The sequence below is a fragment of the Bos taurus genome, chromosome 4, assembly GCF_002263795.3.
Source record: "Bos taurus isolate L1 Dominette 01449 registration number 42190680 breed Hereford chromosome 4, ARS-UCD2.0, whole genome shotgun sequence".
NCBI lineage: Eukaryota > Metazoa > Chordata > Mammalia > Artiodactyla > Bovidae > Bos > Bos taurus.
In genome coordinates, this window is record NC_037331.1 from 112,685,107 (window position 1) to 112,711,032 (window position 25,926).

The window sequence follows — 25,926 nt, forward strand, 5'->3', positions numbered from 1 at the left end:
TGTAATAGGTTCTCAGTATTTTTTGAACATTCAAATGACTCAAGATAACATGTCTGCAGAGGCCTTTCTGCTATAGGTGTGGGTGCTATGACAAACACCGTGTTCTGTGTCTGCTGGGAGATTTGTTGGTGCTGCCAGATAGGGGTATTTATTGTATATTTGTTTATTGCCTCAACAACATCTCTGGTTCCTGGTCACCGACCTCTAGCAAACCTCCTCCCCTTCCCCTAGAAGTGATTATTCCCTTCTCATTTGCTCTCTGGACCCAGTTTTGTTGTTGCACTTATATCATAGTTGTCTGTCACCTCCCAAGGGGTTTTATTCTCCTTGATGAATATTGTGTCTTTTATATATTAGGATCTCCAGGCACACACAGAAACAAATAAAATGTGTATTCAGTGAACAAATGAATTAATGCCTATGAAATCCTGTGGTGGTCATGGGAGGAAGGGTGGTGATGGTGAAGGTGGTTATAAAATAAGATAATCAGTGTAAGCTTCTGAGCACCAGGCATCATAAGGGCTTCCTGCTCAGGGGAAGCAGAAGTGCTTTGCTCGGTGGACAGGAAATCCCTTGAGAAAGAGATGGACTGTGAGTAGGAACTTAAGTGGTTGGTGGAAGTGGGCAGAATCGGGGAATCTGAAGACTGGGTGTGTGGAGGGAAGAAAGGAGTAATATAGGGTTGTGATTACAATTATATTTACCTGACCTGACTGCAGTAGAGGTTCCAGGTGGGGCAATGTCTAGAGCTGAGGAAGGGGAGTCAGGCTCAGATCCAGGGAACTTGGTGCTGGGCTCAGAACTCAGCTCTACCTATAGACAGTAGGAATCACTAAAATAGAACATCCAGGGATATTCCTTGCTGTCTGTGTAGGTAAGAAAGTCCTCCTGTTCAAGCAGATTTGTGTGTGTGTGTCTGTGTGTAGGTGTGTGTTTTACATTGCAGTCATCACAAGGCTCTTGTGGGAAGATACTTCTTTAGTATCTAAACATTCAGCCCTGGCCGTGTTCTCCGTCCTTGTGGCACTCATAGAGTGATGGGTCCGGTGGCTTTCATTATGCCCACCTGTTCCCTCAGGAAGGCAGGGTGCGTGGAATGAACAGGGAGCCCTGCTTGCCCTTGGTCACACACTGACCTGTCCTGGTTGGAACAGCTTGCCCTGTCGCCTTGGTGTGCAGTAGTCCTGGGATTTTCCTTTGTTATAATCTTGAGGGTTTTCTACCCCCTTTCCCGCATTGGCTCTCCTTAGGCCATATCCTGTGTGTATCTGTTTCCTGTCTGATTGCCTGCTTTTAGTGGAGTCCATCCTGCAGTGTGCTTGCAGCAGTTTTTTTGAATTATAATCATATTTTGCTTTGGAAGACACTCTGAGAATGAATAGTTATTTAAAACATACACATTGGCAGTACAATTCTATTGTTACTTTAAAAACTGTTCATACATATTCATAGACAAAAGACTTGCAAGTTGCATATCAAATGTAAATACTAATTCTTTTTCATTGGGGAGATTGTGGATGATCTTAAAGCATTTTTTGTTTTTGTTTTTTGGCTTTCTGTCTAAATTTTCTGCAGTAAATATTGATTTACAAGAAAAATGCTCAAATTATTTTTAAATATACAAATCAATAGTGACTTATAAGAATTATGTATACTGTTTTTCTCAAGAAGCTTCTTTGCTGAAGTTAGATATTTCATGTACTTAAAATTGGAATATAAAGTTACAGGCAAATTTTTAAAAATGTACTATAACTTGCTATAAATGGAAATAGCCATTGGACTATTTGGACTTACCAAATAGTCCCTTCAGTGTTGTCACTTTGAAACGGCCGATACCCCAAGGATGTGATTTCCCAAAATGTTTTTCTTTGGGGGAGGGTTTTTTGTTGTTGATAATTTTATTTATTAATATTATTTCTTTGAGTAGCTGATAAATGTTGGTGGTACAAAATTTAAAAGGATAACCAGCAACAGATTCTGAGTGTTTTCTGATTATTTCTTTTATAACCACTTGGTTCATGGCTGCAATATCTTACTTCTCTGGGGCTATTGATACTTTTGTTTTTTACAGACTGTTTTCCTCCCTGCCTCACATCCATTTCCTCAGATCCTTCTCCCCCTGCCCTCACCCCCACACCCCCATCTGTTTTGGACTCTGTCAGGTGTAAAAGAGCCTTTTGCTATGTCTTGGTAGTCCAGTTGTTTGCTGACTCTAAACAATGGAAAACCAGAATTCTAACTTGAAGCTCTGATCATGTGGGAAGGAGGCTCTTGCAATCTTGGAGCCTGTGTAAGGGGTCTGGCATTTGTTGGCAAACAGCTTTCCCCCAACTCTTGTTATTTTAGCCTTGCTGCCTTCACTCCCAGGCCAATGGTTCCTGGGGCGGCCAGGGCCTGAGTCTCTCTCTAGAGAGACTCAATAAATCCTCTGATTTACTGGTGTAACTTGGGTTGTTTGTCTGCTGTTGGGTGAGAATTCAGTTTTCTTGGGTCTGCTCAGTTACTACTTTTTCATCTGCTTTTCAGTTAGCACAATTATATTGCTATTGTCCCTTTGTTGTGTTGTCCATCCTAGTGGGTGTATCGTTTGGGGTTTTTTCATGGGAGAAGGGTGTCTTTTAAATTCACAGGAGGAAGCAAAATTCAGTGTACTTGTTGAACTTGCCATCTTAATCCAGAACTCCTTGAAACATTTTCTGAATTTCCTTGCCCCTTTCTGGTGGAACCGCGCTCCTTTACAAGCCCCATGGAATGTAGTTCTCAGTCTTAAAGCCTTGCCCATCTTGATCATTGACACATTCACAGTCATAGTTCTCAGTGACATTTGACTATTTCTAGAAATTGGATACATCTTCCTAAGTGAATATTTACCACGTTCAAGATTTTGCAAAAAGAAGCACTGTTGGTTGTTTCTGATGCACTGGCTGAGAAGTAATGGGTCCTGTGGGACAGCAGGCGAGGAGCGTGCAGGGAGAGGATTGTGAGAGTCCAGAGTCAGCCTTCGTTACAGCACTTTGGTTTCAGGGTGTGGCCCTCCCTAGAACAAGGGGGTCTCGTCCCCTCTGTGACTTGCACTCAGTGGGGGAGAGCGATGAGGTGCACTCCTGTGTGTAGACTGATGGTGCCCCCTCCTCCAGTCTGATCTGTTTCCAGAGTAGATCCCAGTAGATCCCACCTCTGTTCCCAGGGTGCCCTCAGGTGATTGTGAACACAGCCGTGGAAGACTAAGGAGGAACTTGGTGCTTACCTGGTGTCATTTTCCCTTCCAGGCTCCTGTGACGTTTGACGACATCACGGTGTACTTGCTTCAGGAGGAGTGGGTGCTGCTGAGTCAGCAGCAGAAGGACATCTGTGGTTCTGACAAGCTGGTGGCACCCCTGGGTATGGCTCCTGTTCACTTCCCCACAGCATTCCCAACCATGTCTGACTGTGACATGCTTGCAAATTGTCTGGAATCTGACCATTTATCCCCCAGCATCTTGATGCTGTTTATCCACTCAGTCCTCTATCTGTCTTAACTGCCTGTGGATTCACACATCATGCTTTCTCTTTTCCACTTAAACTGGCCAAGAGAAGTGGGGAAATTTGGTGTGCCAGGGCTAGACCTGGATGCCTCGGCATATCCCAGGGCACCGGGGGCAGGGGGAGCCCCACCTGTGGACTGTGCTGCTGGAAGGTGGGTTTTGTTTCAGTGCCCAGAGGACACTGGAGGTGGTGGGCAGCGGTGGAAGAAGCCTCAGATCTGCAGCGTGGAAATCTGGTCTCAGTGCCGGCTCTGCCACAAGGCCTGGCCAAGCCCATTAGCCTTTTTGAGACTTGGTGTCTTTCTTCACAAGCTTTCCTTTTTCACAGGCTTGTTGTAGTGGTTTAATGAAATGAAACAACTTAAAAATTTGTGCCCAAGTAGATAGTTTTCATCTTTTTTATTTTCTGAATGTCCTTTCTCTCCTCTGTGGATAGACTTCCAGTACCATGGACAGAGGTGATTGTAGTTCATTGTGTCTATGTGCATATATATTCTTCTGATTTCAATTTGATGATCATCACCATGCATTTCCTTACTTCTTTTCATCTTGGCCCTTGTCTAAGGTTTATGGGGCCAACAGTCTCAGCTCTCTTTGGATGGAGGGGTTGCGTTCTTTGTGTCTACTAAAAAGTTTAAAAACTGATGATTCTTTTAAACGAGAAGTTGCAAAGTAGCACTGGGCCAGATTTGGCTTACACCTTTTTTCTCTTTTTTTTTTTGGTTTGACTTCTTTAAAATGCTTAAATAAGGGGCTTTCCTGGGGGCTCAGTGGTAAAGAAATTGCCTGCCAATGCAGGGGGCACAGATTTGATCACTGATCCAGGAAGATCCCACATACCTCAGAGCAACTAAGCCCATGCACCACAAGTATTCAGTCTGCGCTCTAGAGCCAAGAAACAGCAACTACCAAAGCCCACCCACCCGAGAGCCTGTGCTCCGCAAGAGAGGCCCCTGCTACGAGAAGCCTACACACCATTAACTCAACAGTAGCCCCTGCTTTCTGCAACTAAAAAGGAAGCCCATGCAGCAAAGAAAACCTAGCACAGCCAAAAATAAATCAGTAAAATTATATATTAAAAAAAGTACTTAAATTAGTTGTCAGTATATAGCCATGGAGGGGAACACATAGAAATAAGATTTCTGGCTTCTCTTGAAAACTGGGATGGTCTGGTCGTGCTGACCCTGCATTTATTTTTTTTTTTTTTTTACATGAAGCACCAAAGGCATAGATCCAGCAGCTGACTGATCCGCTGGGGGCTGGGCATCGCGGCCGCCCTTCGGAGCTTCTTCCGCGGTCCCGAGGCCGCTGACCCTGCATTTAATTGATGGCCTCTCCTGAATTTGAGCAGCTGCCGCTACCTGGGCTCAGATCCACAGCCTCCCCTGCTTCCCCCTCCTTCCCCCACCCCCGCACTTGGTTTCCTCAGATTATTGTCTGGTCCCCCCAGCATTTGAGTTTGAGCTTCTGTTCTGAACCAATAGTTTTCATAACCTTTTTAACCTGTGTGACCTGGATTCAACCTCATAGTGCTTTTCTCTGTTCCTGACTCAGGATCAACTATTGCCAGCCCGGAGCTGTTCTATAAATTTGAGCAAGGGCCAGAACCGTGGCTCGCCAGTGTCCAAGGTCAGAGGAGTCACTTGAGCCCCAACCCAGGTGAGCCTAGACCTGCCCCAGGAGGAGGGGTGCTTTGCTGGAGGGAGGGAGCAGGAAGCTGGGCCCCAGGCCTCTGGCCTCGTCCTCTGCTTCTCCCTGTGCACCAGTTATACACGAACGCTGCTACCGTCCCCTCCTACCGGAGAAAAGGGAGGTGGAGCTACTTCCTCCAGGAATGGCATCAGGGAAGATTGCTCTCCCTTGTAGCCTGTCTCAGATGGACCACACAGAGCCCTAGACTTCACAGACACTGACTTGTTTTGGTTTGTGTTTGGCTCTTAACTTTGGACCTATTGAGTCTATTAGTAGATTTGTGCTTCCGGGATTGGTAATGGACCATTTCGTGGTCCAGTGGCCTGGAGCAAATACTGTCAAGTCCTTGCCTACTGGGCATCTGAACTTGTTGGTGCATAAGAGCAGTTAGAGGTGTCTAAGCTGCATTTCAACTAAGGCGTGAATAAAGAAACTTCTGGTTTAGCTTAAAGAAGAAAAATCTTAGTGAGGTCCTGGGAGTTTTCGCCTCTCAGAAGGGATGTGGTGTGAGAGAGGGCTGAAGTAGCCCTCCCAGGGGGGAGGTGCTCCAAGATGGATGCAGCTCAAGGAGAACTCTCTGGGGGCCAAAATTGTCTGCCCAGTAGCGGGGTGGGGGGTGTTCTCTCACTCTGAAGATACATGAGCCAAGTGCAGATGCCTGTCTGGCAAGGGTACCAAAGAGGGGGATTCCTGCTAAGTGTGGAGTGGTGGTGTTTGCTTCAATTACCTCTTTAACCCTACATTCTCTGAGTTCAGTGTTCAGTCTCTAGTAAATAAGTCTGCTCTCCTGAAGGCTGTGCCACTGTCTTAGGCTGCACAGGTCAAATTGTGGAGCTCTCTTTTTGAGCAGGTGTATCTGTCCTTTATATTAGGGAAAAGAACTTTTTCTTAAAGTCCATTTGTTTCTTTGGGGTTAGGCAAAGTGAGCCTGGGGGGCTGGGAGCTGGAGAGAAGAGAACAGGGACATAGTGGGTCACTTTGTGGCTATGGTTCCAGCTTTCATAGAACGTGGATCTGAGCACCTCTGAGTTGCAGTGACTCAACCTGTAGGATTTCAGAGAAAATTCCACCTGTCTCTTTTCTCTATAGGAAAAACCAAGATGGGCTTCGTGGAGGAAATGGACATGCAGAGCTCATCCAGAGAAGCTGGACTCTACCTGCCTCCTCAGAAGGAAGCCTGTCTGTCCCACTTCAGCTCAGAGAGAGGCAGCCTCCAGGGAGACTGTGCAGGAAGAAGCAGCAAACCCTCCAAACCCCGATCCATCCAGAAGTCGTGGTTTGCGCAGTTCCCGTGGTTGGTCATGAATGAAGAGCAGACGGCTCTCTTTTGCTGTGCTTGCCGGGAATACCCATCTGTCAGGGACAAGCGGTCAAGATTAATAGAAGGTTATACCGGACCATTCAAGGTGGAGACTCTCAAATACCACGCCAAGAGCAAGGCCCACGTGTTCTGTGTCAAGGCCTTGGCGGCACGGGACCCCCTCTGGGCAGCCCGTTTCCAGAGCACCCAGGAGGTGTCTGGTGATGTACTGGCCAGCCAGGGGCCCTTCTTCCCTGCAGATTATCCCATATTTTACCCCCCAGGGCCTCTGGGGGCCTGTGATAACGTAGCCCAGCTCCTGCCCAGCTCGAGAGCTGCCCTGGGGGACCCTGGAGGGAATGGAGCAATTCCTGCATTGTACCTGGATCGCATCCCTGATTTCAGGCAAACAGAAATCGTTGATGACATCCGCAGTTCCTCAGATGATAACATTTTATGTAATGACTCTGCTGAACCCTGTGGCCAGGTAATATGTTTATAATGATGGCTCAAGGGGGAGGATTCCGTGCTGACAACAATGTATATTGCATGATGATGGTGGAACAATTCCATTAGCCACAGCTGCTGCTAACATTATCACGTTACCATAAGCTGCCATGCTTCAGCTGTGCCAGGTCTTATTTTAAGTGCTTTACATGTATCAGCTCCTTTACTGACCACAACAGCCCTACTACTATTATCTCCTTTTGGCAGATAACAAAACGTATTAGTGGGGCCAAATACTCTAACTTCTGACATTAAGAGAACAGCTACATTCAGAAAAGCCATCTTTATCCAGAATCTAAAATGACCACAGAACTCCAGAAATAACCCACAACCATAAAAACAGCTGCAGAGCTCTTAAATAATCAATGTAAAAGATATGTTTCAGCTTTAACTTTGGACTCATGTTTCTTCAGACTTTGTGTAATGTGTTTTTAATGCTGCACAGAAGGGGGTGGAGCAAGCGTAGTTAAACTCACCTTGTTGGGCAAGAGCTAAGATGTAGCCAGAGAACAAGGGCTCGTGGTGCTGCCCTCCTGCTGAGCCCCTGGCCGCCAGCCCAGGGCTCTCCTCCCAGCCCTGCTGCACTGATGAGACCTCCAGACTCCACTTCTCACCTCAGGCCTGTTTATCAAATGCAACAGGTTTAGTTTCTGATTCTTTGGAAAATTGCCCTGCAAGGAAGCTGTGTTAATTGAGGTCTCTGAGTAGCCAGATCCATCCCCCTTTCTCAACTCCGCCCCCCACCATATAAGCGGGGTTTTACTACAAGTCATTTTGAGCAGCCCCTTTTAGTATTCTGTTGAGAAGAGCTCAGACGTTCCTTATTCCTAACATTGTAGGTAAAGTTAGTAAGTTCAGATTTTTATGGAATCCAGAAAAGGGACAAAGCTCATTTCCCTTCATGTTCCCTCAGTGTTTAGGATTAGAAGATGATAAACAGGTCTAACCTTTTATAGCCTAAATTCCTTTAGCAGTAAAGTGTGTGTTAACCTAGTCACTGAACAGGATCATCTTTACTTGTTGTTTTACTGCTCTTTCCATCCTGATGGGGAAACTCAGCAGTGGCTCAGAGGCAGCGGCCACCTTTGCAATGGTAGATGAGCAGAAGGTGCTCTCGAGGACGGGTGCAGCCACGAGGCTCTGCGAGACCCTCTTCCTCAGTGCCCTGTCCTTTCCTTCCCAGAGAGAAGAGGAAGGGTCTTCCCTTTCTTCTAGGATCACGGTGAGGTTTGTGTAGTTGTTACCTACCGACTCTGGGCCACACGTTTGCTCTTTTGACTTTGGTGGACAGCTGAATTCTTCAGAGAGCGTCTGGGCCTCTTGGCAGGCTTCCCAGGAGAAACAGGCCATGAGCAGGATCCCTGGAGCATCATGCTGGGTGTCTGATGTGAGAGGAGTACTGAGTACCTGCTACTCTTTGTTGCAGGATCCTTCTGAGGAGGGGCTGTTGGAGGAGCTCCCGGTGGTGTTTGAGGATGTGGCGGTGTATTTCACCCGGGAGGAGTGGGGCGCGCTAGACAAGTGGCAGAAGGAACTGTACAGAGACGTGATGCAGATGAACTATGAGCTGTTGGCGTCCCTGGGTAAAGATCCGAGAAGCCTCTCTATCTGTGCCATCACTGGATATGGGGACCCGCGAGGGTGGCTCCACTTGTCCTTGTCGTCCCCTTTCTGCCCTCTCCCTGCATGTAGGCAGAGAGCGATTAGATCTTTGCATCTCAGAACTCTCCCTGCCTCGGGGTGCTGTGCTTTTTCTCCTCTTCATCCACCCGTCGTCATCCATCTTCCACCAAACACCTGCTGAGCGCCTACAGTGTGCTGGCTGAACGGGCACGAGTCAGGGCTCTGCTTCCAAGAGACAAGCAAGTGTGGGAGAGACAGGCACTTTAATAAGAAACTGGAAAATAACACAAGCTTTGTAAAAGAGGTTCAGGAAGCACCCTAGGGCCGCTGGAGACAGTGGCTTAATGTGGCCAGGCATCCGAGGGAGGGGTAAGGACAGGCTTTACAGAGAATGAAGTGCTTTAATTGCGCTGAAAACCAGGCGCAGAAGGAGGACAGGCTTCTAGACATGACAGAGCTGGGGACGGCGGGAGCGGAGGCAGGGAGGCGAGAAAGGGTGTCCGGCTGGACTCCTGGATTCCTACCTCTGCTTTGGCCAGTGCTGCTTCATCCCAGGGCCAGCGGGGTGGGCAGGGCCGGCCCGGGTGTCCCTGGGCTATAGGCCCCAGAGCATGATCCGCACGCGCTGCTGCCACCTTCCCGGAACAGCCTCCTCTCTTGCATTTGCTCCTTGTTCTTCTCTTTGCCTCCTTTATCCATCAGGCAGCCCAGATTTTCACGTGGCACGAAAAAGACAACTCTTCATCTTAAACGTTATTATTACTAGCCTATATTGTAACAAAAGCCTTGCAGAACAGGCTGCTGTACCTAACTTAGGAATTCCACCAGCGACCTGGGTCATGACTTCTACAGAATAAGGAATCCGAGTATTTGTGGCTTACCTGGTGTCATGTTGCCGGCTCACAGCGCCCTTTCCTGGGCACCTGAGTATTTTCTGTACATCCTTGACCAATATACAACTTCTTATCATTGTTCACAGTTTTAAATGGCTCCTCAAATGTTGAGAAAGGATGTGAAAAATTGTTTCTTTCATGAGGACAGAGGTATTGTACTCGTGTCCTGGGCCAAGGCCTTTGAAGCACACCTTCAAAGAACATTACTACCATCCACAGTGTCTGAGAGAGCCAGTGAGCGAGGGGGAGACTGGTTTGTAAGAAACCAATCTCACAGGAAGTTGGCTTTTCCTGTGAAGGAATGAGCAGCAGTGGTGCCCTCTGCCCTCTGGGCCCCTGCGGAAAGTCATGGGGAAGACGGGTGACCGGTGGTACAGCAGTGTGTTTCCCATGGCGTGGGCCTGACTTGGGTTGTTGAGCTGGACCATGTCATCTAAGCATGTTTTATCCTTTTCTTTTTAACTTCTATATGTTCGGAAGTGGGGAAATCTTCAGTAAGTAGGCCTCTCCTCCGGGAGAACTGAGGTGCAGAAAGGGGCTACTGCCCTGGGGTGAGGCTGGGGTTGGCTTGGGTCCTGGGTCTCTGTGGTCCGGTGGGCCTCAGACTGCATCACAGCACATTTGCGCTGTCGATTTCCTTGTGCTCTTTTCATTCGAGGAAACCCAGCTAGTTCTGTAGTTTTTCTTGTTAGGACTTACAACTAGTAGATTTGTTCTTTTAGATTTTATTATTATGGTACCTGTTTTTTAAAAAGACAGTCTCAATTTGATGCAGTCAGATTTAATGTTAATCTGTCAGTTGTGCAGCAGTTAAACTGTTGTCGACTAAAGCTTTTCAGCTGGTATTTTCCAGGTCAGGTTCAGCCTCCATGGCCCCACCAGTTGTCTTATCAATAGGACTGAACTTGTAGAGGACAGTCACTTGATTATGGAGAAAAGAAGAGGTTTGTGCTTTGATTTTAGTGCTTTCCTCTGCCAACCTTTACTTTTGTGGACTTGCTCATTTAGAACTGTTTATCACTATGTAGAGTTCTATCTGTTATTTTATTTCAGTATTTTAAATTCTGGTTTCAAACTTTGGCCATATTTGGTGATATCTCTTGCTCCCCTCACCCCCAAAAAAAGAAAATTCAGTTACATTTCACTGTTAAGAAATTAACAGTTGTCATTACAGAAACAGACAAGCCAATACAGGCACTATGTGGTAACCCTTGTTTTTACTAGTAAAGGTGTCATCGTATGCGGAGTAGCAGGTCACTCACTTCAGGTGTGCAGTGCCTTTTCTACAGGTGAGCTCATCAGCGACAGCTGGACCTCACAGCTGGGAGAAGAAGTCAGGTCACCAAGTGGAAAGAAAACTGAGTGGGAGAGCCCTCAGTGACATGAGTGGGAGTTAGAGTGGCTTATGTGTTGTTTGGGAGGCTAGCTGCTGCACGGTGAGCCGTATCTGGCCTCCCGGTGGGGCCCTGCTGAGCTAGAGAGAAAGAAGCAGTGCCAGGAGCCAGAGGGGCTGTCTCTAAACCGGTGCGGGAGCCAGCCTGCCAACCCTGGGGTCAGAGTAGCCTGAAAGGGTCAGAATCTGTCTTTGCAAGCCAGGCCATTTTTCTGGACTTTGTGTGTGTGTGTGTGTGTGTGTGTATCAACATGCACATGCGTGCACGTGATATATTTATATCTCTTCAGTCACTTTTCCATTATTAAGACATGGAGAATCTGTTTGCAAATTCCCTCTGTTTCACTTGTTCTGAAGAGATCAAAAAGAAAAGGTTTTTTAGCACCATTTCAGCCATAGTTTCAAAGAGCTGTGCCTGGGGTTCAGCACTTCTGGGGCCACTGCTGCAGGCAGTCAGAGGTGACCGATCCTCAAGGGAGCGTAACTGAGGCAAACATTTTCAGGGATATTCAGTCTCATGTACGATTTCAGTTAGTCTTTAAAAATATTGCTTCATAATTATGTTTTTTAAAGACCTTTATTTATCTATTTGATTTTTTGGCTGTGCTGGGTCTTTGTTGTGGTGGGCGGGCTTCGCACTGTGGTGGCTTCTCATTGTGGAGCACAGCCTCTAGGCGCGCAGGCTCAGTAGTCGTGGCTCACCAACTTAGTTGCTCTTCAGCATGTGGAATCTTCCTGGACCAGGGATCGAACCCGGGTCCCCTGTATTACAAGGCGGATCCTTAACCACTGGACCACCAAGGAAGCCCAATAATTATATATTTTTTTAATTGAAATAATTCTCATATAACAAAAAAATGACAGTTCCTGTCCCACCAATCTCTATCACTGAGTCCTCCTCACCAAAAATTTTTAGCTGTTTTTTCCAGTAACTGGTTTCATTATGCCTAAGAAACACACATATATAGACATTGTTTTTAAAAGCACAAACTTCAGCAGGATGCATTTCTAAAACAGCTTCAATTCTTTTCCATCACCACTTGCTTGGGTCACCTCTTTGGGGATTTTCTTTTTTACCCTTTGCATTGTTAAAAGAAAATTAAGAGAGCTTTCCTGATAGGAATATTTTATTGAGGAAGAAACAAACTGTTCATGAACTGGGAGACTTCACACCCAAAGTGGTTAAAAGTTTGGCTCTCAGCAGGTAATGCTCGGTTTATAAAATGTGAATTAAGGAGTATTTTTTTTATTGTGATTATATTCTCTCTAGGGTAGTAGCACTGTTAACTTTTTCTTGTGTGTAGCTAATTGTCTCAGAAGCTGTATAGTCACTCTGACATGAAAGAAACTTAAATCTTGTTTAAAACCAGAGTCAGCATTTTGAGGAAATTAGGACAGTTTAAGATTTGGTTATGTGGTTATGAGTGTTTGGTCCAGGGGTTTATTCAAAAGGTGGCCCCTGGGACTTCCCTGGTGCTCTAGTGGTTAAGACTCTGCCCTACCACTGCAGGGGACATAGGTTCAATCCCTGGTCAGGGAACTAAGATCCCGCATGCTGAGGCCAAAAATAAAAGCAAATTGTGGCCTCCATTTTGGCTTTCTTATAGGGTGAAACCTTGAGTGGGGCCCATGACTTGTCACACTCAGGTAACAGATAGGCCTCCAATCACTTTTTAGTCACATTTGTGTTTTCTAATTTTAATTAATAAAATGACCAATACTGTACTCTTCAAAACTGTCCTGATTAGGAGGAGAACTCTGGGAAGAGCACCAAGAATCTGTTTCCTTACCTGGACAACAGTTGCACTGGTAGAATCTGTCTGGTGTAGCTATTTTGGAACTCTGAAATCTGTCAGAGGCTTTCAGCTTACAGGGGAAGAGTTGGAAAGTAAATTGTGGTTAAGTTTTGTCAATTTCAGCTCTTAGCACAGTAGCAGCTGCCCATCTCTCTCTCCTACCACAGTGCAAGCGGCTGTACTGTATGACTAGAGCAGGTTGAACAGAGTTGGCAGGAATTGGGGTGGGCCAAAAGGGCACTGTCCTCTAAATATCAGTCAGGGGTCAGTGCTCTGATCACTGACTGCTGCTTCTCATCACAGAGGTGCAGACCAAGAAGTAAGCAGCCAGTGTTGTATACCTCCCCTATTGCTGCAGATTCTTCCCCCTCCTCTTTTTCTCTTTTTCCTTTTTTGGAAACCAGACATTAGAGACTAGGACATTCAAAACCATATAGGAGGAAAACTAAGACAGTGAATTTGCATGACTAGGGAAGGACTCGAAAAGACCTGAGAGGACTTTAAGTTTACACCTCAGGCTGATATTTGGCACAGAGATAGCCTATAATGATTAAAAAATTAAAAAAAAATAATAATGGTAACCCAAATCAATAAAAACAGCAAACCTTGGGGACAGGGGAGAATCTTGATTTCCAGAATTACCACATTATTAAGATTCAAATGTCCAGTGTTCAACAAAAAAATCACAAGGCACACAAAGAAATAGGACAGTACGACCCATTCAGAGGCAAAAATTAAACAAAAACTGTCCCTGAAAAAGACCTGATGGCAGGTATACTAAATAAATACTTTAAAACAACTGTCTTAAACATGCTCAGAGAACTTTAGGGAGATGTGGAGAAAGTCAAGACAGAAATGTATGAATAAAATGGAAATATCAATAGAGAGAAAACCAAAGAAGTATCCAAAAAGAAGATTGAGAGCTGAAAACTACAACTGAAATGAAAAATTAACTAGAGGAATACAAAAACAGATTTGAGCAGGGAAAATAAAGAATCGGCAAGCTTGAGGATAGGACAATGGAAATTATGGAGCGCCTGAAACAAAAAAGTCAAAGAAAAATGAACAGAGCCCAAGGGACATGTAGGAAACCATCAAGTGGACCAACATGCACATTGTTGGAGTCCCAGAAGGAAAAGAGAGAGAGAAAAGGAAAGAAAGAATGACTAAAATCTCCTCAGATTTGATCAGAGACATGGTGGCTCACACTGGAAAGAATCTGCCCACAGGGTGGGAGACCTGGGTTCGATCCTTGGGTCAGGAAGATCCCCTAAAGAAGGGAAAGGCAACCTACTCCAGTATCCTTGCCTGGAGAATCCCATGGACAGAGGGGCCTAGTGGGCTACTGTCTGTGGGGTTGCAAAGAGTTGTACAGGACTGAGCGACCTACACTTTCACTTTCACTTCATGAATACAAATATCCAAGAAGCTCAGTAGACTTCAGGTAAGATGAACTCATACCCACACTGAGACACACTGTAGTCCAACTTTCAAAAACAAAGAGAACCTTGAAAGCAGCAAGAGAGAAGTGAATCATCTCATACAAGGGACCTCAATATGATTATAAACAGATTTAACTTCCAGAGGCCAGAAGGCAGTGGGCAGGTATATTCAAAGTGCTAAATGAAAAAAAAAAGTCAACCGAGTCCCATATCTGGCAAAACTGTCCTTCAAAGGTCAGGGTGGAATTAAGAGATGTCAAGCTAAACAAAAATTGAGGGCGCTCCTTACCACTAGTTGTTCCTTGCAAGTAACACTCAAGGGAGGTGTGCAAGGTGAAAGGAAAGGACACTAGACAGTAACTTGAAAGCTTATGGAGAAATGAAGATCTCAATCAAGGTAAATACATGGGCAGTTATAAAAGCTGGTGTTATCATAACAGTGGTTGGTAACTGTACCTTTTGTTTGCTGATGATTTGAGAGACTGGTACATTTAAAGGAAAAAAAAAAACAATTATTAATCTATAAGCTAGTATTTTCTAACTTTTGCAATTCCATATCTTATTTTCTACATAATTTAATACATTTAAAAGAATTACTAGTTTATATTTTGGGACACATGTATATAAAGATGTAATTTTGTGACATCAATGATGGAAAGAGATGGGGAAAGTTGTAAAGGAGCAGTTTTTGTATACTATTGAAGTTAAGCTAAATTGAAATTAAGAGTGTTGGTACTTTAGGATGTTAAATGTAATTGCCATGTTTGTTGTTGTATAGTCACTAAGTCATGTCTGACTCTGTGATCCCATGGACTGTGGCCTGCTAGGCTCCTCTGCCTGTGGGATTTTCCCGGCAGGAATACTGGAATAGGTTACCATCTTCTTCTCCAGGGGATCGTCCCTACCCAGGGATTGAATCCCTTTCTTTTGCGTTGGCAGGCTGATTCTTTACCACTGAGCCACCTGGGAATTCCTAAATGTAATTCCCATGTAACCAGAAAGAAAATAGCTATAGAATATACACAAAAGGGAATTAGAAAGGAATTTAAACGTTTTCACTACAAAAAATAAACACAAAAGAAAATGGTGATGATGGAAATGAAGGGCAAAAGCCTAAGGCATATGGAAAACAAATAGCAAAATGACAGTCATAAGTCCCTTCTTATCAGTAATTACTTTAATTGTAAATGGGTTAAACACTCCAATCAAAAAACATTGTCAGAACAGATAAAAACACATGATCCAACTTTTTGCTGTCCATAGGAAACTAATTTTGTACCCAAAGACACAAATAGATTAAAAGTGAAAGCATGGAAAACAATATTCCATGCAAATAATCAAAAGAGAGCAAGAGTTGGCTATACAGGTATCAGAAAAAATAGACTTTAAATCAAAAAAATGTATAAGAGACACAGATATTATATATTTATAAAAGTTTCAATATAGAAAGAAGATATAAAATTATATATATAAACCTAATGACAGACTCTCAAAATTTGTGAAGCAAAAATTGCTAGAGTTGAAGGAAGTAAACAGTTCTATGATAATAGTTACAGACTTCAGTATCCCAGTCACAATAATGAGTAGAAAAACCAAAAAGAAGATAAAGAAATAGAGTACTTAGACAATAACCAACTAGATCTAATAGATATCTACTAGATACAGCACTCTACCAAAAAGTAGCAGTATTCACATTCTTCGCGTATGCACGTGAGGCATTAGATTATGTTTGGTGACAAATTAAGCCTCAATAGATTAAAAAAAATAGATATTAAACAGTATCTTCTCCAAATATAATGGGATGAGGTTAGAAATCAATAACAAAGAAAACTGGAAAATTCACAAAATTGTGGAAATTAAGCAACTTTAAACAACCAATGGATTAAGGAAGAAAATCACAAGAGAAATTAGAAGATACTTAAAGATGAGTGAAAACAAAAACAACATATCATTTTGATGTGGGACAGAATAAGTGGTGCTAAGGGGGATATTTATAGCTATAAATGCTTCCATTAAAAACAAGAGAGATCTTAAATCAACAACCTAACTTTACAACTTAAGGAACTAGGAAAAGAAGAATAAACTAGACCCAAAGCTGACAGAGGGAAGCAAATGATAAGGGTTAGAGCAGAGATAAATAGACAATAGAAAAACAATAGAGAAAAATCAGTGGAACCAAACGTTGAAAAGATCAACAAAATTGACAAACCTTTACCTACATAGACTAAGAGGCACAAGCAACAGAGAAAAAAATAGACAAGTTGGGCTTTACGAAAACTGTAAAATTTTGTGCATCAAAGGACATATAACCCAGGGATTGTCTAGTGGTCCAGTGGTTAAGACTTTGTGCTCTCACTTTAGAGGGCCTGGGTTCAATCCCTGGTTGGGGAACTAAGATCCCACAAGCCATGTGGCATGGCCAGAAAAAGAAAAAAAAAAATACAACACATAAACCTAATACAAAGTCAGCACACACAATGGGAGAAAATATTAGCAAACCATATATCAGATAAGGGGTTAATACCAGACTATACAGAGACCTCCTAAAACTCAACAGCAATAAACCTGATTAAAAATGGATACAGGACTTGAATAGGCATTTCTTCAAAGAAGATGTACAAATGGCCAGTAAACACATGAAAAGATAATATCACTCATCATTAGGGAAACATAGATCAATGCTACAATGAGATACCACCTCACACCCATTAGGATGGCTACTATCAAAAAAAATGGAAAACAAGTACTGATGAAGTTGTGAAGAAATTAGAATCTTTATGCCTTGTTGGTGGGAATATACAATGGTACTGTCACTCTGGGAAAGAATATGGCAGTTCCTCAAAGAGCTAAAGAGAGAATTATCATGTGTGTATGTGTCAGTTGCTCAGTTGTGTCTGACTCTGTGACCCCATGGATTGTAGCCCACCAGGCTCCTCTGTCCAAGGGATTCGCCAGGCAAGAGTACTGGAGTGGGTTGCCATTTCCTTCTCCAAGAATTATCCTACGACTCAGCAATTCTACTTCTGGGTATATATCCAAAATAATTGAAAGCAAGGTTTAAACAGAATAGCAGCAATATTTTCAGAATATTCTGAAAACAGAATAGCAGCATTATTCACAATAGCTAAAGTGTGGAAGGAACCCAAATGTCCCTGGATGGATGAATGGATGAGCAAATGTAACCTATACATACAATGGAATATTATTCAGCCTTGAAATGGAAGGAAATTCTGACACATGTCAAAACATCGATGAACCTTGAGGACATTATGCTAGGTGAAATAAGCCAGTCACAAAATGATAAAAACTATGATTCTGTTTACAGTAAATAATCTGAAAAAGTACTTAGAATGGTCAAATTCAGAGAGACAGGGACTTAACTGGTGGTCCAGTGGTTAAGAATCTACTGTCCAATTTAAGTGATGCTGGTGTGATGCCTGGTCAGGGATCTTAAGATTCCACCTGCCTTGGTGCAGCTAGGCCCATGGGTCAGTTTATGTCTTCAATTTTTTCTAGGCCCGGGTTCCTGAGTAGTCCCACAACTCCAGGAAATGCAGGTCATACGTCATTCCCATTAGGCAGAGGAAAGAAGCCACCCCACTCTACCCTTCCCCATGGTAGTGTGGGGGACTCAACAGTACACCCAACAGCTCTTTCCAGAAACATCTCTAATATCCAACTCCCTGACATCTTCACGTCCAGTGTTCTGACTCCCTCTTGGTGGTGGAGCTTTGGGTTACAGCCCAGTGTTTCAGCCATTCTTTCCAAGTAGGGCTCCGGTGGTCTAGCTTTGGAATGGGGAAAGAGTTGGCTCCTATTTTGAGGGGGCCTTTAAAACAGGCAGACAGAACCACACTTTAATATCCTGTTGCATATATTTATTGCTATTCCTGATTTATTGATTTTAGATATTATCTATTGATTCCTACTGTGGAGGATGAAGATATGGCCCTCTTACATCACCCCAGACCCCCACTTCTCTTCCTTCCATCCTCTCAGAACAGGTATATCATACTTTTTTGGTTAATTCAATGTGAATTATTTGCCTAATTATGTATTATTTACTTTTAATCAAAGTGACATATGATGATGTTTCCTCTGCTGTAAGATTCCCCCCCCCCCCCCCCCCTGCCGGAATTGAATTTTTTCTTATTTTTTATTTTTTTAGTTTTCTGTGCTATCACCACTTCTTCTCAAGTTCTCCCTGGAATTATACAACTCCTCAAAGAATTTCTTCCACATGATCGAACATCCTGTGACTTATCTCACTTTTTTTCTGGAGATGTCTATCACTGAGTCTTCCGTCCCTCTGCTCTGCCTAAGCTAGTTATTCTTTAGGCCTGCTGCATATCTGTGGCCTTGGACTTTCTTTTGTCTCTCTCCTATTTTCCAGATCTATTGTTTCTTTTAGGTTTACGTCTTCATTTTATTGGAGCACATCCTTCAGTAACTTTCTAAGAAAGGGTTCATGGGAGGAAATATTTTAGAATCTGTATGTCTAAAAATGCCCTTATTCTGCTCTCACAATTGATAACTTAGTTTGGGTATAGAGTTCCAGGTTGGAGATGATTATCTTCAGAATTTTGAAAGCACTGCTTTTAGGTTTTACAGGTCCTGTTGAGAAGTCTAATTATATTTTTATTCCTAAATCTTTGAACACTGCCTGTTTTTCCACTCTTAAAGGTTTTAAGATCTGTCCCAGTGTTTTGAAGTACTTAGTGCTTAATGATATAAATGTTTTTTCATCATCTTTTGTTCTAGGTATCTGGTGCTTCCCTTCCATGTGGAAACATACTTTCCAGTTTGAGGAAACATTTTTGTATTATTTCTTCCTTCCTATTTTTTCTTTCTCCCAAGTCCTATTAGTTAGATATTAGACTTTCTAAATCGAGTCCCTGGTTTTGTTTTACTTTTTACTTTTTTTCCTGTTTTCTGCTTCTGTGTTTTTTCTTCGACTTTCCTAGAGATTTCCTCCATTTTATTTTCTAACAATTCTATTTAATTTTAAAAAATTTCTTCTATCATATTTTTAATCTCAGAGTCTTCATTGCTCTTTTCATGGATAACTATTATGACTTTTCTTGGTGGGAATATTCTCCTTTTTAGGGGAGGGATTGAAATTTTGTTTTGCTTCTATCTCTAGTTCCTTCCATTCTTTTTCCTTCTTGTTTCATGTTCACAGTTTGTCTTGAATAAATATCTTTAGGTTCATTCATATTTAAGAATAAAGCCTTAAAAACTGACTGGAATCTCTGTGTGCATGGCTGGGACTCAAGGGGTAGGTTATGAAAGGTTGCTGCTAAGCCGTGAAAGATGCTGGATTCTTGGCCTCTGGAGGAGAGGATTTCAGTCCAGGGCCAGTGATGAGGCTTAATTGCTCAGAGCTTTTGTGTAATAAAGTTTTATTAAAGTATAAAAGAGATAGAGAAAGCTTCTGACGTGGACATCAGAAGGGAGCAGAAAGAGTGCCCACCTGCTAGTCTTTTGCAAGCTGTTTTATGTCTGTTAGAAAGCTATTAATCAGATAAGAGAGATACTTCGAGGCTGAGGGAGTTTCACCAGGCCCCTCTTCCACAATATGCATTTTTGAGATAGGATGGCCCCCAGCCATAAAACAATTGATATGAAATCAGCCCAAGGTTTGAGAAAAGAAAAAAAGTTAGTCTTAGGTGGAACCATTTTGAAGAAAGGCAAATTCCAAAGCCAATACATAGTTTCATTAACATAGCTTAAGAAAAATATTTCCATAAGAAAAATGCATTGGTTAGCTCAAGGTTTGAGAAAAGTTAAGTTCAGGTGGGACCAGGTGTCGTCATGGCAACACAGAATTTTAAGAAGACCGCCTTTTAATTTTGTATAGAGAAGGAAAAAAATCTGACCCTTGTAGTTTGTTTCCTCCTGCCGCTTACGGGAGAGATAAGAAATGTCTGACACTTGCAGCCTATTTCCTCCATTTGGAGACCCCTGGCCTTCCTGCCTGTTAACCTCTCAGTTACATTCACTGTAGGGTGACCATCTGTGAACCTGGATGTTTCACTGAAACACCTTCCAAAGGCTGGATCCGTAGGTATTTTGGTGAGGGGGGCTGGGGAGGGGCAGGTCTGTTTCTCTAAAGAAAACTTGTGGTCTCCTGCATGGCTGTATGCCAGGCTGGTGTTTCTGAGCCCTGGAATACAACTTCTGGTCTGTAGGCTGTCTTCATCTATTTGCATTGCAGTGGTTCTCCTTCATCTTTCACTCACCCCACCATCCCAGGGCCTAGAACCTTTCTGGTTAAGTTTTTCTGTGGACTAATCTCTCTTCTCCCCGAGGGAGGGTGGTGGTATTTTCCGGTTTCCTGGACTAGGTGAGAGGAGCTGGACTTGAACAGGTCTCTTCTTGGCCACCACCTTTTGCTGTGCCTGGTGCCTCCAGGTCCTGGCTCTTGTGGGGACTCTGAGGTCAGCCTCACTTTTTTCTCCTTGTTATCCCCTCTGCTGGTGTTTGGTGTTCAGCTCTGTCAGTTCTTCTCTTTTATCTCCTTTCCTTCTAAAGATGCATTAACATTTCTAGTGCAGTGTCTCTCTTGGGCTTATGCTTCTTTTTACTGCTATTTTTCATTTGCCCTCATTTAAGAGATGTTTTAAGAAGGATATGTGTTCAGTCTACCACAGATTAATAATCTATTATATTTTCATTAGTAATAATATGTGGGTACACACACACACACATGAACATATAAATATATCCCAGTGATCTGAAGATGAATAGTGAAAATAGTCTCCCTTTACCTTGTTTTTCAGTCCCTCAACAGAAATGCCCACAGTTACCAGTTGCTTGCATATGTCTTTCCAAAAAAGTTTATACACCCATTCACATTGATACATAAAAAGCATGTAAGTAGAGATGATGGATTTTATTTTAAATCAAGAGAGAAATTTTTTCACATACCCCTGAAGACTATTTATGTTTTCAGTAAAGGGCAGTACTTAACCCAAAGACATGAATCTCTTTGAGGCTGATTTCAGGGCCCACTGCTGGTATAGACACAGCGTTAGGGGCCTTTCAAGTGCCCCGTGTAGTAGCCACCTGCACCAAGGCCAGCCATGGGTGTCTCTGAGAAGCACGTACAGGGGACAGTTGTTGGTGACCCTCTCCCACTTCTTGTGTGACTTTATCTTCCCTGTCTTCTTTACTTTTGGCCTCTGTATTTCTTCCTGTTTTCACCCTTTCCCCTCTAGATGTATGTAGCTGACTCATGGCTTCCATGTCTGGCCCATGGAGCTAAGGGATACCCCTAATCTGGCTGCCTTTTTTGGGTTTTAAGAATCAGTTGGAACCCTAGACAGGTATGCTTTCATCGCACCCCTAGTTGAATAGATTTTATCAGGAAATACACCCGAGGCCTCCCCAGGTCTTTTGCGTGGGTTGCTTGACTTGATAGTCCAGGGCCGTGACGTCACTATGACTCTTTGTCCCTGAAACAGGGCCTGCTGCTGCCAAACCAGACCTGATCTCAAAACTGGAGCGGAGAGCTGCACCCTGGATCAGGGACCCACATGGGCCAAAGTTGGGGAAAGGCCGTCCTCCTCCAGGTGGGTCTTGATCTGCCAAGCACTTGAATTGTCTGTCCAGGGGCCAGGCAGCTACAGGATGTCACACAGTGTCAGTTCAGCCACACTCGTGTGACTCTATTGTGCATGGGGCCCTATGTTAGGCCCTGGGTAGAAAAACATGAATATGAAACTAACCCTGCCTTCAGAGCATAGAATAGTCTGAGAAACTGGGACTGTTTGGGAAAAGTAAGGAGCTTCGATGAGTGGAGGTGAAACCAGGATGGTGTGGTAGAGCTGATGGGGGAGATACGTGGTGGACACTGGTCACGAGGAGCCATGTGACCCACAGGCCGTGAGCCTCGCCTCCCTCTCCCTGCTCCTCTGTGTTTAGCGTCAACACTGCTGGTCTGTGGGAGTTAGCAGGTCTGCATATGTCCGTCAGTAACTTATTGGCCCCTAGCTATTGTGTTGGAGAAGGCAATGGAACCCCACTCCAGTACTCTTGCCTGGAAAATCCCATGGACGGAGGAGCCTGGTAGGCTGCAGTCCATGGGGTCGCTAAGAGTCGGACACGACTGAGCGAATTCACTTTCACTTTTCACTTTCATGCATTGGAGAAGGAAATGGCAACCCACTCCAGTGTTCTTGCCTGGAGAATCCCAGGGACGGCAGAGCCTGGTGGGCTGCCGTCTATGTGGTCACACAGAGTCGGACACGACTGAAGTGACTTAGCAGCAGCAGCTACTGTGTAAACCTCCATGCCCCCTTTGTTTCTCAGGCTAATAAGAAGACTTATGGATGTTTGCCCTCATTTCTTTATGGTGCCTTGAAAGAGGATTAAGACCATCCAACAGCATCTACGGCCAAGGTGGTTAATTAAGCTTATGAGCATCTGATGTCACGTGATCCCAGGGTAGCTGTGTGGGTAGAGAAGGGGCGGCTGGCTGAAGCAACCATGAGGATTAGCACATAACCCGTGGGGAGCCAGACTGGCTTTCAGAGAAAATAATGGGAAAGGGTTTCAAGAGAAGCCACTCCTGGGAAGATCCCCTGGAGAAGGGGACAGCTACCCACTCCAGTATTCTGGCCTGGAGAATTCCATGGACTGTATAGTCCATGGGGTTGCAAAGAGTCCAACACGACTGAGCAACGTTTCACTTTTCACTTTCTGATTTCTAGAAAGGTGGAGCCCATCCATCTTCTCTGCTTTGCATAAGGGGTACTTACTGAATTGGGGTGTCTTAGCTGATAGGAGGCTGCAGAGTCCTGGGCAGCAAAACCAAGCACAGTCTGATTTGCCCCAAAGGGAAAAAGAAGACGGTGGCCGTTAGAGAGGCGCACATACAGGCTTCGGCTGTAGAGTCCTCGTGGCTTCCAGTTCCTTCTGTGGAGACGTGTACCTCCTACTGCAGGCCCCGCCTTTGTGAACTGGAGGCAGATGGACAGGCGAAAATCAAGAGGACTTACAGACCCCGCTCAATTCAGAGGTCGTGGTTTGGGCAGTTCCCGTGGTTAGTGATGGACCCCAAAGAGACCAAGCTTTTCTGCTCAGCTTGCAAAGAAAGGCCTAGTCTCCATGACAGATCATCCCGGCTGGTCCGCGGCTACACAGGCCCTTTCAAAGTGGAGACTTTAAAGTACCACGAAGTCAGCAAAGCACACAAGCTCTGTGTCAACACCGTGGAAGTCAGGGAGGACACCCCACAGGCCGCCGCAGTCCCCGAGATCTCCAGTGACCTGATGGCCAACATGGAGCACTTTTTCCACGCCGCCTACTCAATCGCGTACCACTCAAGGCCCCTGAACGACTTCGAGAAGATCCTGCAGCTCCTCCAGAGCACGGGGACCATGATTTTGGGCAAGTACCGAAACCGTACCGCCTGCACGCAGTTCATCAAGCACATCTCCGAGACTCTGAAGAAGGAGATCTTGGAGGACGTGCGCAACTCCCCGTGCCTGAGCGTGCTGCTGGACGGCGCCACGGACGCCTCCGACCAGTCCTGTGTGGGCATCTACCTGCGCTATTTGAAGGGGACGGAGATGAAGGAGTCTTACCTCACGCTGGCCCCCCTCCACAGCGAGACGGCCGACGGATACTTCGAGACAATCATCTCGGCTCTGGACGAGCTGGACATCCCCTTCCGGAAGCCGGGCTGGGTGGTGGGCCTGGGAACTGACGGCTCCGCCCCGCTGCGCTGCGGGGGCGGCCTGGTGGAGAAGCTCCAGGAGATCCTGCCCCAGCTGCTGCCAGTGCACTGCGTGGCCCACCGGCTCCCCCTGGCCGTGGTCGACGCCTGCGGGGGCATCGGCCTGGTCAAGAAGTGTGACCGGCACATCCGAACCGTCTTCAAGTTCTACCAGTCCTCCAACAAGAGGCTGAATGAGCTGCAGGAAGGCGCGGCTCCCCTGGAGCAGGAAATGGTCCGCCTGAAGGACCTGAATGCCGTCAGGTGGGTGGCCAGCGAGAGGCGCACGCTGAACGCGCTCACCCTGAGCTGGCCCGCCCTGGCCAGGCACCTCCAGAGCGTGGCGGACGCGGGTGGGCAGGTTGGGCACAGGGCCCAAGGCATGCTGAAGCTGATGAAGGGCTTCCATTTCCTCAAGTTCTGCCACTTCCTCTTGGACTTCCTGAGCCTCTACCGGCCTTTGTCCGAGGTATGCCAGAAGGAGATCGTGCTGATCACCGAGGTGAACGCCACGCTGGGGCGGGCCTACGTGGCACTGGAGACCCTCCGTCACCGGGCAGGCCCCAAAGAGGAAGAGTTCAATGCTGGCTTCAGGGACGGGCGGCTCCACGGCATCGTGTTGGAGAGGACTGAAACGTCAGAACAGTGGTTCCAGGCAGACAGGGAGAGAGTGGTCCTGACGGGGATCGAATACCTCCAGCGCAGGTTTGACGCTGACCGTCCCCCGCAGCTCAGGAACATGGAGGTGTTTGACACCAAGGCCTGGCCAAGTGGGATGGCCCTGGCCAGTTTCGGGAATGACGACATCCTGACCCTGGCCAGGTATTTTGAGCTCTCACTCCCCCCAGGATACAGCGAGGAGGCTCTGCTGGAGGAGTGGCTGGGCCTGAAGGCCATGGCCCAGAACCTGCCCTTCTCCATGCTGTGCAAGCACGCGCTGGCCCAGCACCGCCGCTTCCCCCTGCTCAGCCGGCTCCTGGCCCTGGTGGTCTGCGTGCCTGTCTCCACCTCCTGCTGTGAGCGCGGATTCAGTGCCATGAACCGAATCAGGACCGATGAGAGGACCAAGCTCTCCAATGAGGTGATCAACATGCTTATGATGACGGCCGTGAATGGTGTGGCGGTCACAGAGTATGACCCCCAGCCGGCCATCCAGCACTGGTACCTGACCTCCTCAGGCCGGCGGTTCAGCCACGTCTACACCTGTGCCCCGGTGCCGTCCCGCTCCCACGCAAGTAAGTATGCACAGCAGAGCTCCTAGACGCAGGGACGCCAAAGAGGAGAACCTCAGCTTCCCAGCCCCGCCCTGAGCTGACAGCCTGGTAGATTCCGCTCAAGTCAGCTGTTACCACAGGCTTGCTCCAAGGGGTCACGTGCTTAACTGTTTGCTAGACCGGTGGGTGCTCAGGACAGGTCACCTTTATAATTCAGCTAGACAGGCTGGGCGCCCACACTGCAGGCTGCAGGGCGCAGCGCTAAGAGCAGGAAGTTCCAGAGCCAGGCTGCCCAGGTTCAAGTTCTAGTCGTGCCGCTAACTAGCATGTGACCTCGGGCAACTTAATCTCTCTGTACTTTGGTTTTTCATCTGTAAAGTGAATTAATGACTCTGGGAGATGGGAAGGGACAGGGAAGCCTAGAGTGCTGCAGTCCATGGGGTTGGGAAGAGTTGTTTACAACTTGGTGACTGAACAACAACTACAAAGGTGCTTAGAACAGTGTCTGGCGAGTAATACCCATGGTGTCCGTTAGAGGCTCAGCTATGCCCAGGACTAACTCGAGGACTGGACGAGTGAGGGCAGGGACACCACCTTGTCATGGGCTGTGGGGGCCCTGTTTGCAGCAGGAAGAGGTCAGTGCAGGTCAGAGGGGCTGTGAGGACTGTGCTGCGTGGAGGAGAAGGTTAGAGGTTTCAGGCAGGGGAGGGGTCCATGAGGAGAGCCTCTCAACTCGCTTGGAGAGCTGGGCCGGGACTAGGTTTGAGGGAAGTGATATTATCCTGGAGACCCAGTTACTGAAAGTCTTAAGCAAGAAATTT

The 25,926-nt window shown here is 45.6% G+C and overlaps 2 protein-coding genes across 3 annotated transcripts in view; one reads left to right on the forward strand and one right to left on the reverse strand.

Moving 5' to 3' along the window:
- Nucleotides 1-25,926, reverse strand: part of RARRES2 (retinoic acid receptor responder 2) — an 85,584-nt gene that overhangs the window by 17,646 nt on the left and 42,012 nt on the right. The window lies entirely within an intron of this gene.
- Nucleotides 1-25,926, forward strand: part of ZNF862 (zinc finger protein 862) — a 33,137-nt gene that overhangs the window by 3,367 nt on the left and 3,844 nt on the right. For both annotated transcript variants that reach the window (XM_059885364.1, NM_001191280.3), the window contains exons 2-7: nucleotides 3,270-3,381; nucleotides 5,079-5,183; nucleotides 6,306-7,003; nucleotides 8,450-8,606; nucleotides 21,637-21,744; nucleotides 23,012-25,126. In XM_059885364.1, the coding sequence (XP_059741347.1) occupies nucleotides 3,270-3,381; nucleotides 5,079-5,183; nucleotides 6,306-7,003; nucleotides 8,450-8,606; nucleotides 21,637-21,744; nucleotides 23,012-25,126 (3,295 nt within the window). The remainder of the gene's footprint in view (nucleotides 1-3,269; nucleotides 3,382-5,078; nucleotides 5,184-6,305; nucleotides 7,004-8,449; nucleotides 8,607-21,636; nucleotides 21,745-23,011; nucleotides 25,127-25,926) is intronic.